The 13,369-nt window shown below is 37.1% G+C and overlaps 1 protein-coding gene across 4 annotated transcripts in view; it reads left to right on the top strand.

Moving 5' to 3' along the window:
- The window catches only part of RFTN2 (raftlin family member 2), a 90,796-nt gene that overhangs the window by 31,129 nt on the left and 46,298 nt on the right, over positions 1 to 13,369 (top strand). For all 4 annotated transcript variants that reach the window (XM_072612786.1, XM_072612785.1, XM_072612783.1 and 1 more), the window contains 2 exons: positions 5,731 to 5,934; positions 11,847 to 11,965. In XM_072612786.1, coding sequence (XP_072468887.1) covers positions 5,731 to 5,934; positions 11,847 to 11,965 — 323 coding nt within the window. The remainder of the gene's footprint in view (positions 1 to 5,730; positions 5,935 to 11,846; positions 11,966 to 13,369) is intronic.

Raw genomic sequence — 13,369 nt, 5'->3', positions numbered from 1 at the left:
ACTTGGGGATTTTCAGTTTGTTCTTTTTCAAGATTTTTCAGCTGCATGCCCAATTCATTGATCTCCTCTTTCTCTATTTTATTCATGTAGGCCTTCAAAGATATAAAACTTCCCCTAAGAATTGCTTTTGCATATCCCATAAGATTTGATAGGTTGTCTCATTATTTTCATTCTCTTGAATGAAGTTGTTATTTCTAGGATTTGTTGTTTAACCCACTCATTCTTTAGGATTAGATTATTTAGTTTCCAATTAATTTTTGGTCTATCTTTCCATGGTCTTTTATTACATATAATTTTTATTTAATTATGATCTGAGAAGGATGCTTTCACTCTCTCTGCCTTTCTACAATGGATTGTGAGGTTTTTATGGCCTAATACATGGCTAATTTTTGTATATGTGCCATGTACTGCTGAGAAAAAGATATATTCCGTTCTGTCCCCATTCAATTTTCTCCAGAGATCTATCATATCTACCTTATCCAGAGTTTTATTCACCTTCTTAACTTCTTTCTTGTTTATTTTGAGGTTAGATTTATCAAGTTCATAGAGGGGGAGGTTGAGGTCCCCCACTAGTATAGTTTTGCTGTCTATTTCTTCCTGTAACTCCCTTAACTTCTCCTCTAAGAATCTGGATGCTATACCACTTGGAGTATATATGTTTAGTAATGATATTTCTTCATTGTCTGTGGTGCCTTTTAGCAGGATATAGTTTCCTTCCTTATCTCTTTTGATTAGATCTATTTCTGCTTTTGCTTTGTCTGAGATTAGGATTGCTACTCCTGCTTTTTTTACATCAGTTGAAGCACAATATATTCTGCTCCAACCTTTTACCTTTACCCTGTGTGTATCCCCCCATTTCAAATGTGTTTCTTATAAACAGCGTATTGTTGGATTATGGTTTTTAATCCATTTTGCTATCCATCTCCATTTTATGGGAGAGTTCATCCCATTCACATTCACAGTTATGATTACTATCTGTGTCTTTTCCTCCATCCTCTTTCCCCCCAGCACCTGGTCTTTTTTAACCATTCCTACAGCAAGGAGGAGAATGAATACCTGCAAAGTAGGTAGGAATTCTACCTTCCCTTTCTAGGAAAGATTTGCTTACTACATGCACTTGACTTGTGCATGTGTGCCAAATGAAAACAAACAGGAAAATGCATTGGAGAAATGGGGAAAAGAAAGGAGGGAGTCAAGAAGAGCAGGGCCCAGAGAATGAACAAATCAGGCAAACTACCACCCAGAAGTCCAATCTTCTTGAGGTCACTTGGGGAAAGATTAGAATCATACCAAATTTACCAAATTTTTCCATGCTGAAACTAAGGCAATTTCAGCACTGCAGTGAAATTTTAGAATATCAACAACTGCCTATTTCAGCCTTTTATTACTTAATAATTTTTTCACAATATGATAGGAATCCACACATAGTAGAAAGATGGGGGTAGGCAAGCATAACTAGTATTTATTAAGCACCTACTATATGTCACATATTGTGCTCAATGCTTCACAAATAAAGAAGAATAGAGCAGAGCCCATGATGAAAGCCTATAAACCATATTGAGTGTGAAACAGGAACACTCTCTGCCATTTTACAAGTATAAAAGACTTTATTGGATCTCTGACCTCATCAATGGGGGTGTTTCCTTCTAACAATGTAGATCACAACAGATCCCAGACATACCTTCTCAATCCTGTGCAGCTCTTGTCCAGGTTGTCTTATAAATCCTCCACATGTTGGGATTCACTCAACATGATGGGAGCCTTCCCTTGGTTCTCTTGACTTTGCTTGGATACCTGTGGAATATATGGGCCTATTTGTTGTCCTTCTTGTTTGCTACATAACTAGCTTACCTTCTTTTCCAGTTATATATGTTTCTGATCACATCCATTGAGCCATTTCTCTTGTGCAATTTTTCTTTGCTGATAAATTACAGACTCCATACCCAACATGTGTGTGCTATTTCCTTCTATAACCCTCAAGTTTAAGTCTTTGGAGACTGGTATTCTATAACTCAATGCCATACCAGAAGAATGCTCATGTTTAAAATATGGGATTGGGTCACAAAAAGAAGTTTAGTGTCATGAAAAAATACTGCACAATTTCCCATAACAATCAAGACAATAGTCCTTTGCAGATCTAGGTACAAATCACTGTCCATCTGCAGTTTCTATCCAAGATCTGGCTACTCATGGACCAGCTCTATCAGTTGCCTATCCAATTGCATATTATAGGCATTCTCCAGTCATCCATTTGATTTTTCCTGTGAGCATAGGCAGACAGAATGTTTGCAGTCGTGGATTTAATTTCAGAGATCCTGAGCTTACTACAGTCAGTACAATGCTATCTACAAACAGTTAGCTAAAGGATATCACTATCTTTAGAAACTTACTAGAGGTAAAAAAAAAAAATTGATAAAAAAAGATAGCCCCCAACTTAACATAGGATTCAAAGAGTTCTTATCTTGTGAACACGTGACTTAAAAATAACCCATGTGTATGCACTGCTCCATCTACCACCCCTTCCTACCACTAATGATAACTCCTGACTGGTCCATAATCTACTATTGCTGTTCTCTTTGCTTTGAAATTCTTTTCCAACTCTTCTGTGGAAGTCAGAAGAGCAACTACATAACCTCGCTCCCCACCTCTTTCCTGCTGGAAACATTTTTTCTCCAATTCCATTGATATTGTCCAATTGCCAGAGTCTCTGCTTATTTACCACACTTTTATCCCTTTCTGGAGCACAGGGAGGCTAAGGATTTGGGAGCTCAGGCTAGTGATCAAATCCTAACTTTTCTACTTATGATACATGAGACCTGAGATAAATCTCTTCAACTCTCTAGGCTTTAATTTCTCTATCTGTAAAAAGAGAGATTTTGTAAGGTCCCTTACCTCTCTAAATTCATGATCCTATAATTCTAGAATTAAACTTGTAGGACTACTTTTAATACTCTTTTGGTTATATTATAAGCTCAGTACTATAGACTTTTGGAGTAACCTAAGAACTTAAGTTTTATATCATTGTTCCTATGAAAATATATGCTCCAGATTCCAAACTGACTTAAAAATGTCCTTTGAACCTTTTCCTAATTTGGAGACTGCCTATAATAGAAATGGATAGCAAGCATCTTATTTACCTTTGCACACAGACTCCAAGCCAACTTCTTTTGCAAAGCAGCCTCCAAGAGCACACTGAATGGTTAAGGTGGAATTATTTTTCAGAGAGTCCTCTGCAATATGACTATTTTAACAAACTGTCTATGGCACTCAGTACAAGAGAATTGTTAGCATTTCATCATTTCTTCATTGGCCACCATCCACCAATCCTAAGACATGGCCTGCAAATGTGCATCAAGGAAATAAGTCTATGAAAAATTCGTTTCTGTTTTAAGATTTTACTCACAAGCAAAAATGTGAAAATTTTAGACAAAAACTCTCCCACTTGATAGATAACTTTCAGCCTTCCAAGGTTTACTGACATTCTGCCCTCATTAGCTAAAACATGAAAATGGTGCTGAGTGCTACATGAAGACATAACTAGTGTATAACCATGGCTTCAGATCCATCTAAAAGAATTTAAATATGTACCATATACTCTGGAGCCCTCTTCTGAGGCAGGTTACCACATCAGGGCTCAACTGTGCCCTGAGGGGTTGAGGGGCAATCTCCTCTCCATTACTACTGACTCAACCCTCCATCATCTGTGCTCTTTCCATTTTAGGTCAATGAATAGCACCCCAGTTCCATTTAACCACTTAACTTCAACTGACTTTTACAAACAAATTCAAAGATATAGCAAGAATAAACATTTTCCTGAACTCCTTAGGGCAAAATCCACCAACATACACACACACACACACACACACACACACACACACACACACACACACACACACACACACATGCACACACCATCACAGTGGGTGGGAGCAGGCTAGAATTAGGCTAAAAATCTAATACAGTTTCTTGATTCCATCAAGTTTATACCAAAAGTCACATCAGTCTAGACTAATTTCTTCCACTGGGTAAGGACCTTGTCACTCCCAAAGATCTCTCCTCCTTCCTCTGATACTGAGCTGACTACAATACCCAGCCTGAATTATAACTCCCATATTCCTGTAATTCACTGTTCTGGCTCAGATCAGAGATTCCACTCCCTGCAGCTATAAAGGAAAAGAAGCCCCATTTTATGGCCATAAGGGATGGAAAAGGAAAAGGTCCCATAGCTCTTTCTCTTCCAGCATGGTCTCACCACTGAGAATAAAGGACTTACTTTGCTCTCCTAGGTGCAAAGGCACCAACAGAGAGGCAAAGAGGAAATTGTGGAAACTGCAAGGCTTTATTGAATTCTTTCAAAATCAATCAAAAAATTTCCATTTCACCATATGGGTTACCCAGATTGAGTCAGTTACTAAACATCCTAGGCATATCCCTTACACATCATCATGATTCTTCTTGAAGCAGTATCCCTAGTATCCTCTATATCAGGCCTGTACAACTGGTGGCCCACCAAAGGATTTCAGGGGACCTGCAAAAATGTAGTTTCAGACCCCTGAAATCCTTTGGTGGGCCACTGGTTGTGCAGGCCTGCTCTATATGGAGAAACACTATCTGCTCCTTAATGTCCTCCCTATGGAGACACAAAATAAACAAGCTGATAGGATCTAAACATGTGCTGTTACCTGCATTACAGGTGATTTTGTGCTTTGATTCCAGTGATCAAGAATGACCAGTCTTCCCCAAAATGGATAATACTGAATATACATGTGTTGTCAATTGTTTGGGGGCCTAGTTCTTCTTTTAGCATAAAAGGAAATACCCTTATAAGAAAGCAAATGCTGTAGTAAATTGACATTGTTTCCAGCTAATTTCATGGAATCCTGATATAATGCTAGTACTAGTAGTTGAAGGCAACACCTGTATCATAAAATTTCTGAGTCACAGTGAGAAAAATATACTGTGTCATTATTCATGAAGGAGGCAGGATCTGACCTTTAGTATCCTTAATTCAACAATATAGCTTAGTCCTTCTACTGACTAAAAATCCATAGAGCTCTCTTCCAAACTTTGTTCTCCATCACCTACAGATCTGTACATTTTTCAGTCACTGTACCCTCCACTCTCCTGGTTCTGCTTACCTCATGCTACCTCTCCTTCTCCCAATTTTCTTTTTCCTACTCTGGTTCATGTAACCAAATAGAGTTACCCAGGTTGAAGGATTAAAGGACATGTACAAAGACAGAATGGCATCCCTCCTTCTACCTCATTTAATCCTATGTTGGTTCTCAGTCTCACCATCAATACCCATTTCTGACTACTATAAAATCAATATTTTCTATTTCTTTTTATTGTGAGTCCAAGATGTTGCTGATTTAATTGAAAACTTTCAGAAGCTATTTACCAAAGTGGTTGTTGTTCCATCATGTCTAACTCTTTGTGACCCCAAGGGCCAACTGTCCACGGACTGTTCTTGGCAAAGATACTGGAGTGGTTCGCCATTTCCTTCTCTAGTTTTATGCAGGCAAGGGCTAAGTGATTTGCCTAGGGTCACAGAGGCTGTAAATGTCTGAAGTAACATGTGAACTCTGGTCTTCCTGACTCCTGGTCCAGAGTTCTATCCACTGTGCCATCTAGCTGCCATTCATTTTATTTAAATTGTTTTTGAAAGATTTCCCTAAAAGATGAAGTTGTTTACTTTTCTTTTTTTCTCTCCTGGATATTCATCCTCAGATAATAAATTATATACAGTCTTCAATGTTTTTGATGATGAATCAACATGCTGGACCTATCAGGAAGGCATTCTATCAATGAAAGTCACGAGAAAAGGATCTGTAATTAGTACACTAGATGCTGACTGGCTTGAGCTGACTACATTTTATTACAAACAAGGATTGTCCTTAATTGATTCTTTTGTATCCTGGGAAACGTCTAAAGGTAAGTCTTATTTCAGAAAGGGATCTTGTGATATAAAATTTTCTGCAACTGTGTCAAGAGTTGTGTTTTGCTCAGCCTTAAGTACTTGAGGACAGGAACTTTTAAGCTGTTTTGGTCTTCATAGACCCATTGCCTTGTACACAGCAAGTACTTAATAAATGCTAAATGAATGAAGTGCTATGACCAATATGAGGAGATGTGGTTTCTAAGGGAATTACATGGCCAGTTACAGAGATATGCAGATTTAATTCAGCAGTTCCTTCAACTGCTGCTGTACAGGACATCTGCTGTGCAGGGGAACATTTCTAATAAATACTTGCCATTTGATCATTCCTTTAAATTACAGTTCACTAACACAGGTAAAGTTTACAATAGCCCCACTAAGGAATCATCACAACAGTTCAGTTAAGAATTCAGAAGGTATAACAGCTGATTACCTAGGAAATTGAAAGTTATTGATCTAGAAGATAATTAGGCTAAATAAAACTCTATCACTATGATTTTACGTGTTTTGAACTTTTTTTAATCAAGGCTTAGTTTGCTCCTCCTTTCAAAAAGTTTCCCTTTCCTTTTTATCTTTAAATTTTTAGGGGAGCTACGTTTTTCTTAGATTACGATAATGGGTAATTATCTTTAGAATCTTTATGAGATAAAGCTCATTTTTTTCCTCTAGTTGTCCCTATTTATACTTCCAATCTAGGGAATTATTCTGGACCAGATTGTCTTTATGAATATGTGTTGTCAAGCATGTATCACCATATGTAGTAGTTAATGTCGAAGTGTATAATATTATCCACAGATTCGAGATAAGTTATGTCATATTGTAGTTGATGTTTGACCTTTTCTATAAACTGGATTTTATAAATAAGTATTGGTGAAGAAAATATAATTCAAGGTATGACCTTTTAAGCTGCTTTCCTTCCTTTTTCCTAATCTTTCATTATCCCAAAAAACCCTAAGTGATTTTTTTTTAGAGAAAATGTAAAAAAAGCAAAAGTTGGTCAGGTGAATGAGAAGAGACCGTGGTCGTGGGGAGGTTAGAAATGTGAATAAAGATGTATCGTAGCAATTGCTCTGGACTTAGAGTTAATATATATGATTTTGATCCCCACTCTGACATTTACTAGTTGTGTAACCTTAGAAGAATTACTTATCCTATCTGAGTTTTGATTTCTTCATCATTAATTGAGGATAATAACAGTTGCACTACATTTCACAGGATGTTGTTAGGAAGGTTCCCACTGAAGAGTTATTATCCCTCTAACTGGAAATAAAGAAAACCAGAATAAGAGCATTACGTCAATGGTGATATAAGGATGAATGAAAAAGTAAATGAAATAACTCAGCATTGCCAAGTTAGAGTTGGAGATTTATTTAAATAAAAATATTTTACATTAGTGCAGTTTTTAAAATATTTAGTAGAGTAAGTACTTAAAAATGACAAAAGTTCACATTTCGGTAAATCATATTGCTCAGTATCTAAGATGCATGTTGGACTCTGAAATACATAAATAGCAAATTCCAAATTGGAGATTACTATCAAAGAATTTTCCTGTTAGGGCCTTTTAGGACATGTAGCTGCAATATTTCTATTCACAGATCATCTAATTGGACAACTGTTTAACTTTCATAAAATTACGCATACAACTCAAGAGTCCAAGTTGGGTCCTCCTTTAGTTAGTTTCCTAATTTTTGGTGGTGATCTTTTTACTGGAAGGGAAAGAAAAGTATTCCCTTCACTGTCTCTGTCAGGCGGCCCTTGCCTTGGGCCCTTGCCTGATTGCAACAAAATTAGCCTCAGCAGATGCTGTCCCAAAGAGGCTCTGTGGCTCCTTTGTGCTTCAAAGCCTCCCAAGCTATTTACAGTCAGGGCTTAAGGGAAAATCATCACTCTCAGGAGCTATGGAATGTCTCATTAGACATTTTACATAGCCGGCTTTACAAGAGCAGAGCCCCTAGCTAGCCTCAGCCTTTTGGCAGTTTGACTATTGGGTGTGTCATTAGGGACTTCACTGAGAGTGTGTAAAGACTCTCCAGATGCCCCTATATGTAGGGAGTCTGTGAAAAAATGTCTGGGACATCTGGAAAAGAGCTTTAAAGGGGCCACAGCTGAACTCAGTTACTGAATTCAGCATTGTGTGACATTTCTGTCACTGAAAACTACCAGGGTGAGCTATTATTAATTCATATTACTTACAATTGGTTTCAGGCCTCATGAGCAATACTGTAAAAGAGTTAAATTAAAGGATGTTATCAAAGTCAGTCCTCTACGTGAATAAATGTTTCATGTGATGATGTGAGCAAAAACCAGGCATTGCTTCCCAAAATTAAATCTATTTCTCTTAAAACATTAACACATTAAAACCCATCTGGGGTGGCTAGGTAGTAAGTAGTAAGACCTGCCACCAAAGGAGGGGGAGAAGTATCCTCTCTCCCCTCCTCCTTTCCCTTTCACTTCTTTACCCAACCTGAGCCACCCTTCTTGGCTACTTTACAAATCACAGGAACTTGGATGACATGGGAGTCCCTATCCCTATTCTTTTTGATGAAATGGGGGACTACCATAGACTTTACATTTCCCTGCCACTATTTTCTAAAGTTCTGTAGACCTTAACTATCTATTCTGTTTCTGTGCCCTGAAGACCTTTAGCACCATACATCGAATGACCCCTGGGCCCTGCCAGATGCCCCACGACTGATATACCCTTAAGGTTTCTAGACCTTTTCATCAGCCTTGCATCTGAGCTTTCTTTTACGTATTGTCTCCTCCAATTAATGTGGGAGTTCTTTGAGAGACAAGACAGTCTTGTTTCTTCTGTCTTTATAACCAGCACTTAGCATAGTGCTAGGCACATAGTAAGTGCTTTAATAAATGCCTTTTTCACTCATTCTTCCTCTTTTAAAAAAGTAATTCTTTATTATATAAGTTATGGCTTTTTAGGAAAGGAAGAAGGAATGTAAGGGAAAATGTTGGCAATATAAATACAAAAGACATTAATAAAAATCTGGTTTTTTTTTTAAGGAATAGAATTTTTAATATAGTGCTTTATCAGGTCGAAAGTCTTTTTTTAAATTTATAGGTATATACCACTTGAAGATGTAACCACATTGATGAGATTACGTATTCACTGAAATATGAGGGATGGACTAGAGAGGACAAAGGCTAGAGGTAGGCTGACCATTTTGGAGTCTAGTAAAATATAATCCAGATGAAGGAAGAGATGAGGGCCCAAAGCAGGGTGACAACAGTATGAGTAAAGAGAAGGGCCAGGTGTGACAGGCATTAGGGAGGTAGAATCAATAGTACTTATAAACTAAGTGAAAGGAGAGGAAGAATCAAATGTGATTCTAAAAGTTCTGAGCTTGAATGACCTGGAGGATGATGGTGCCATTAATAGAAAAAGTAGGCCAATTGGGAGAACAGAAAAATTCTGGTTAGGAGGATAATAAGTTTGGGACCTAGAATCACCAGATATGGAAGAAACCATTCAGTCCAGACCATTTATTATACAAATAAGTAAACTAAGGGTTACTTGGCATTTGATCTGTGGTTCATACATCCAGGATTGGACATTTAGATTTGGAAATCAGCTATAATTGACCCTTAGAAAGAATGAAATCCTCAAGGGAAAGTATAATGAAAGAAGAGACACCATAAGCAAAGCCTATGGATCAACCCCAGCCTTGGGCAGGAGAATGATAAACCAGAGGAGACAGAAAAGAAACATTCATTCAGGTAGAAGAACCAGAAGAGGGCAGCGTAACAGAGGTCATGGGAGAAAATATTTAGGAAAAAAAAACATAGTCAGCCCTATCAAAAAGTACAGAAAGGTCAAAGGGGATGAACCCTGAGTAAAGTTCATTGTATTTTACAATCTGAGAGGTATTACTATGGCCTTGAAGAGACTGATTTCAGTACAGTGGTAGAGTCAGAAACCAGATGGCAATGGATTAAGGAGCAAATGGGCAATAAAGAGATGGGGTAGAAATTGATTTTCTGTAATTTTAGCAGTAAAGGGGAGAAAAACAGTAGCTTGAAGGTAACACTTGGAACAGCAGCTAGGGACTGTTATATTAAAAAACTATTAAGGGTCTAATATGGGGATGGGATAGAAAAATAAGGAGGAGCACACTGAATGACATCAGCCTAGTGATGGTCTTTGCTTAAGAATATCTATGGGATATCTAACACCAAAAGTTTCTCTAGTATGTACTCAAAATAGCATTTTGTTGTCACTAATAAATTTATTTCCATTGCCAGTCTAACAATTATATCTTAAATAATTTTCTTTCAAATAATTTTAGTTATTAGATTAAATGTTTGAGAAAATTACCCTATTTTGTGAGAATTCATTACACAATGTAGAGAAATTCATCAGTTTGGAGAGATCCAAAACCTGAGATACCCTCCTATTATCCTATATCACCTGAGGAGTCAATTCATCTTTCAACATACTCAATAATTATATGTGTTTGTGGAGCCTCAAATGTTAATCTCCCCACAAAGCTCGGCCTCTGCCCCCACTCCACTCACTTATTAACATTTCTTTTAAAAAAAACAAAAAGGTCCCAATGAAAATACAGTCCTACAGGTTCCTGGGATGGAGTGAGTCAGCTTGGTACAGATTTTCCTCAAGCATGCAGGTTTGCCTCCCAGACAGGAGGTAGACATCTCCTACTGAGTTTAAATCACTTCTTTCCAACAAAACCAGAAAACCCAGTGGTGAAAGCATACAAAGCTGAGGACGAAGGCCACAAAGCCTTCATCTGCACATCTAGTAATGTCAAACAAAACAAGAAGCAGGTTATATACAGCTGCATCAACGTCAAAATACATATTTGTAGTGATGTTCTAGAGAAACCTTAAGCCCATATTCAAAAAATATTTAACTACTCTGGTAATCTTTGGGGTGGCACTAGAAACTGCAGTTAAGGGAAGTAAGTTATCTGCTGTATTTAGGGAACCAGCTATGAAGAGAACAAATCAAACTAAGAGTGAATACTTCTGATCCTTCCAAAAAACATATAGATTCTTTTTGGTATTCTATTATGACTGAGTCATGTCAAAGAGAAATGATCCACTCCTCATGTCTGTGGCTTATGGATGAAAAATTAAAATTAAAAATTATTTTTAAATACTTTCTTTAGAAATAATAGTTTCAAAGTCCTTAATATTTAGATTACAAAAAGCCAAAGTTTTGATATAACCATTAGAATATGCACTGCTCTATAAAAACCCAAAATCTTAAACCAGCATTTGGCCATGGAGAACTTCCCTAGTGCAAGCCCCAAAGGAAACAAAGACCTACTTCCATGAAGTGATCTTTTTAAGACTATTTAAGAAACAAGTCAGAAGGGCACTCCCTTATGACTTCCTTCCCGTCAGGAGTCCTTCTGACAATGATTTCTGCTTAGAGTCTTCCTGTCGCTATGGTCAATGGTTTTTATTAGGCTCATTGAATTAAATACTGTCTTTTGTGTCTGAGTATTTTGAATTTATTTTGCTTTAGTATTATTAGTAGCATCATTATCTCATTTCAAGAGTTGAGGGGGAGGAGGGAAGATTATTGTTTTTTCTCTTATTGTCTTAAATAATATATAACCAAAGTATGTGACATGAACCAAAATCTTTTCTCAAGCTGAAAGGTATTTCCTGTTGTTTCTAATTTCAGAGGACTGCTTGAGGAGACTCAATGCTCATTGTGTGACTCCTTTGAAGAAAAGGGAAAATAATTATAATTTAACTAAAAAGGAAAAGGATATAATTGGGGCAACCAAATAAGTGCTTATTAACCAGTTGTTTGATTTTTTTCTTCTTTTCAGTTTCCTGGAAGGTTATTTAAGGATGACAATAATATGATGAGAAACTACATATTTAAAGTCTTTCATCAGTGTATCCTTTGTCTCCACAGATCATTTGTCCAAATCTTTGGAAGGATTATTTATATATGAAGAAGAAGGTTCTGGAGTGCCGGGTTCTAACAGGAAAGGAAATGATGCAATTGTCGTGGAGCAGTGGACTGTCATTGAGGTAAATTGCAATTATCTGGAAAAATTTTGTTTGCACTTTTCATTTTCTAGATAAGCACTTTTTTGCTGCCTTGTTATTCCTAGATATGTATTTATTTATAGTTGGAGGTTCATCAAAAATGGTTTGGCAGTCATCTCTCACATTTAAATCATTCATTATACATATATATACATGTATATATGTGTGTATATATATATATAGGCAGATATGGCAAAATTAAACTTATAAAACAAATATTTAGCTCAAAATTTGATAAAACCATGTCCTCAGAGGATGTAACATTGAAGTATAAAATCAAAAGCCTCTTGGCACTGTCTGTCTCTACACAATACCACAACAAATGGTTAAAAAGAAGAAATATGACATAAAGTCAGTCAACTAATCACTTGATTTGGGTAATAATGATAATAAAAACTAGCATTTCTATAGTATTTACCATGCACCAGGCATCGTGCTAAACGCTTTACAAATATCATCTCCTTTGATCCACACAACCAACCTGGGAGGTAGGTACCATCATTATCCTTCCTTTTACAATTGAGGAAAGTTAGGCAAAAAGAGGATAAATGACTGGTCCAGGACCACAAAGTAGTAAATGTGTAAGGCCAGATGTGACCCTAAGGTATTCCTGACTTCAGGCCCAGTATTCTATCAACTACTCCATCCCCATTCTATCAGTTTGATTTTTTTTTTTTATTCAATTGACTGGTTGTTTCAGTGTCACGGTAGATACAATTCAAAGACCATAGAATTAAAAAAATATACTTTTTTTTCTTTGGGACAGAAATTTGCATGTAGAATTTTGCTTCCCAATCAGATATAGTATTTCTGAGGATACTGTGCACTCTAAAGGACAGCATGAGCTTAAGATATCAAGGGCCTGGCTGGCAAAATTTTTCAGTGAAATTCAGTTGTGCATCTGAGGCCATTCCTTTCAAGACCTGTCATTTATAGTTTTGCATTTTTAATAGACTATCCATTTTTGATACTTAAATTTAAGTCTGCAGTTTCATTAGTGTGGTGATTCTTTCTGGTGATTCAGATTGCATCCCCTCCATACCTTCTTATCCTGTGGGAATCTCATCCATATATTCCTAGAAAAATCTTCCACAGGAGTTCTAGCCAACACTGGGGCTAGGGAGGTGGGAGGAAAGGAAGAGGAAAGAGTTCCAAGTCTCTTGACGCTGCATGGCTACCAGTAGAGTACACCAGTCACCATCAATTATCCTTCGTTCTCACCACATAAGCAATTCACTTCCTTTTATAGTTATTTTTCCCCCAGACCTATGGTGACATCATTGTGGGAGAATTTCTCTAAAATAGGTCAAAGGTAGAACTTGAACCCATCTGTGTGTTCCTGACTCCACAGCTAGCCCTCTATGCCATGCTGTCTCTTTACAGTCA

This window comes from Notamacropus eugenii, chromosome 5, assembly GCF_028372415.1.
Source record: "Notamacropus eugenii isolate mMacEug1 chromosome 5, mMacEug1.pri_v2, whole genome shotgun sequence".
NCBI classification, from domain to species: domain Eukaryota; kingdom Metazoa; phylum Chordata; class Mammalia; order Diprotodontia; family Macropodidae; genus Notamacropus; species Notamacropus eugenii.
Note: the sequence above shows the minus strand (reverse complement) of the source record. Positions and strands in the feature narration are given on the sequence as shown.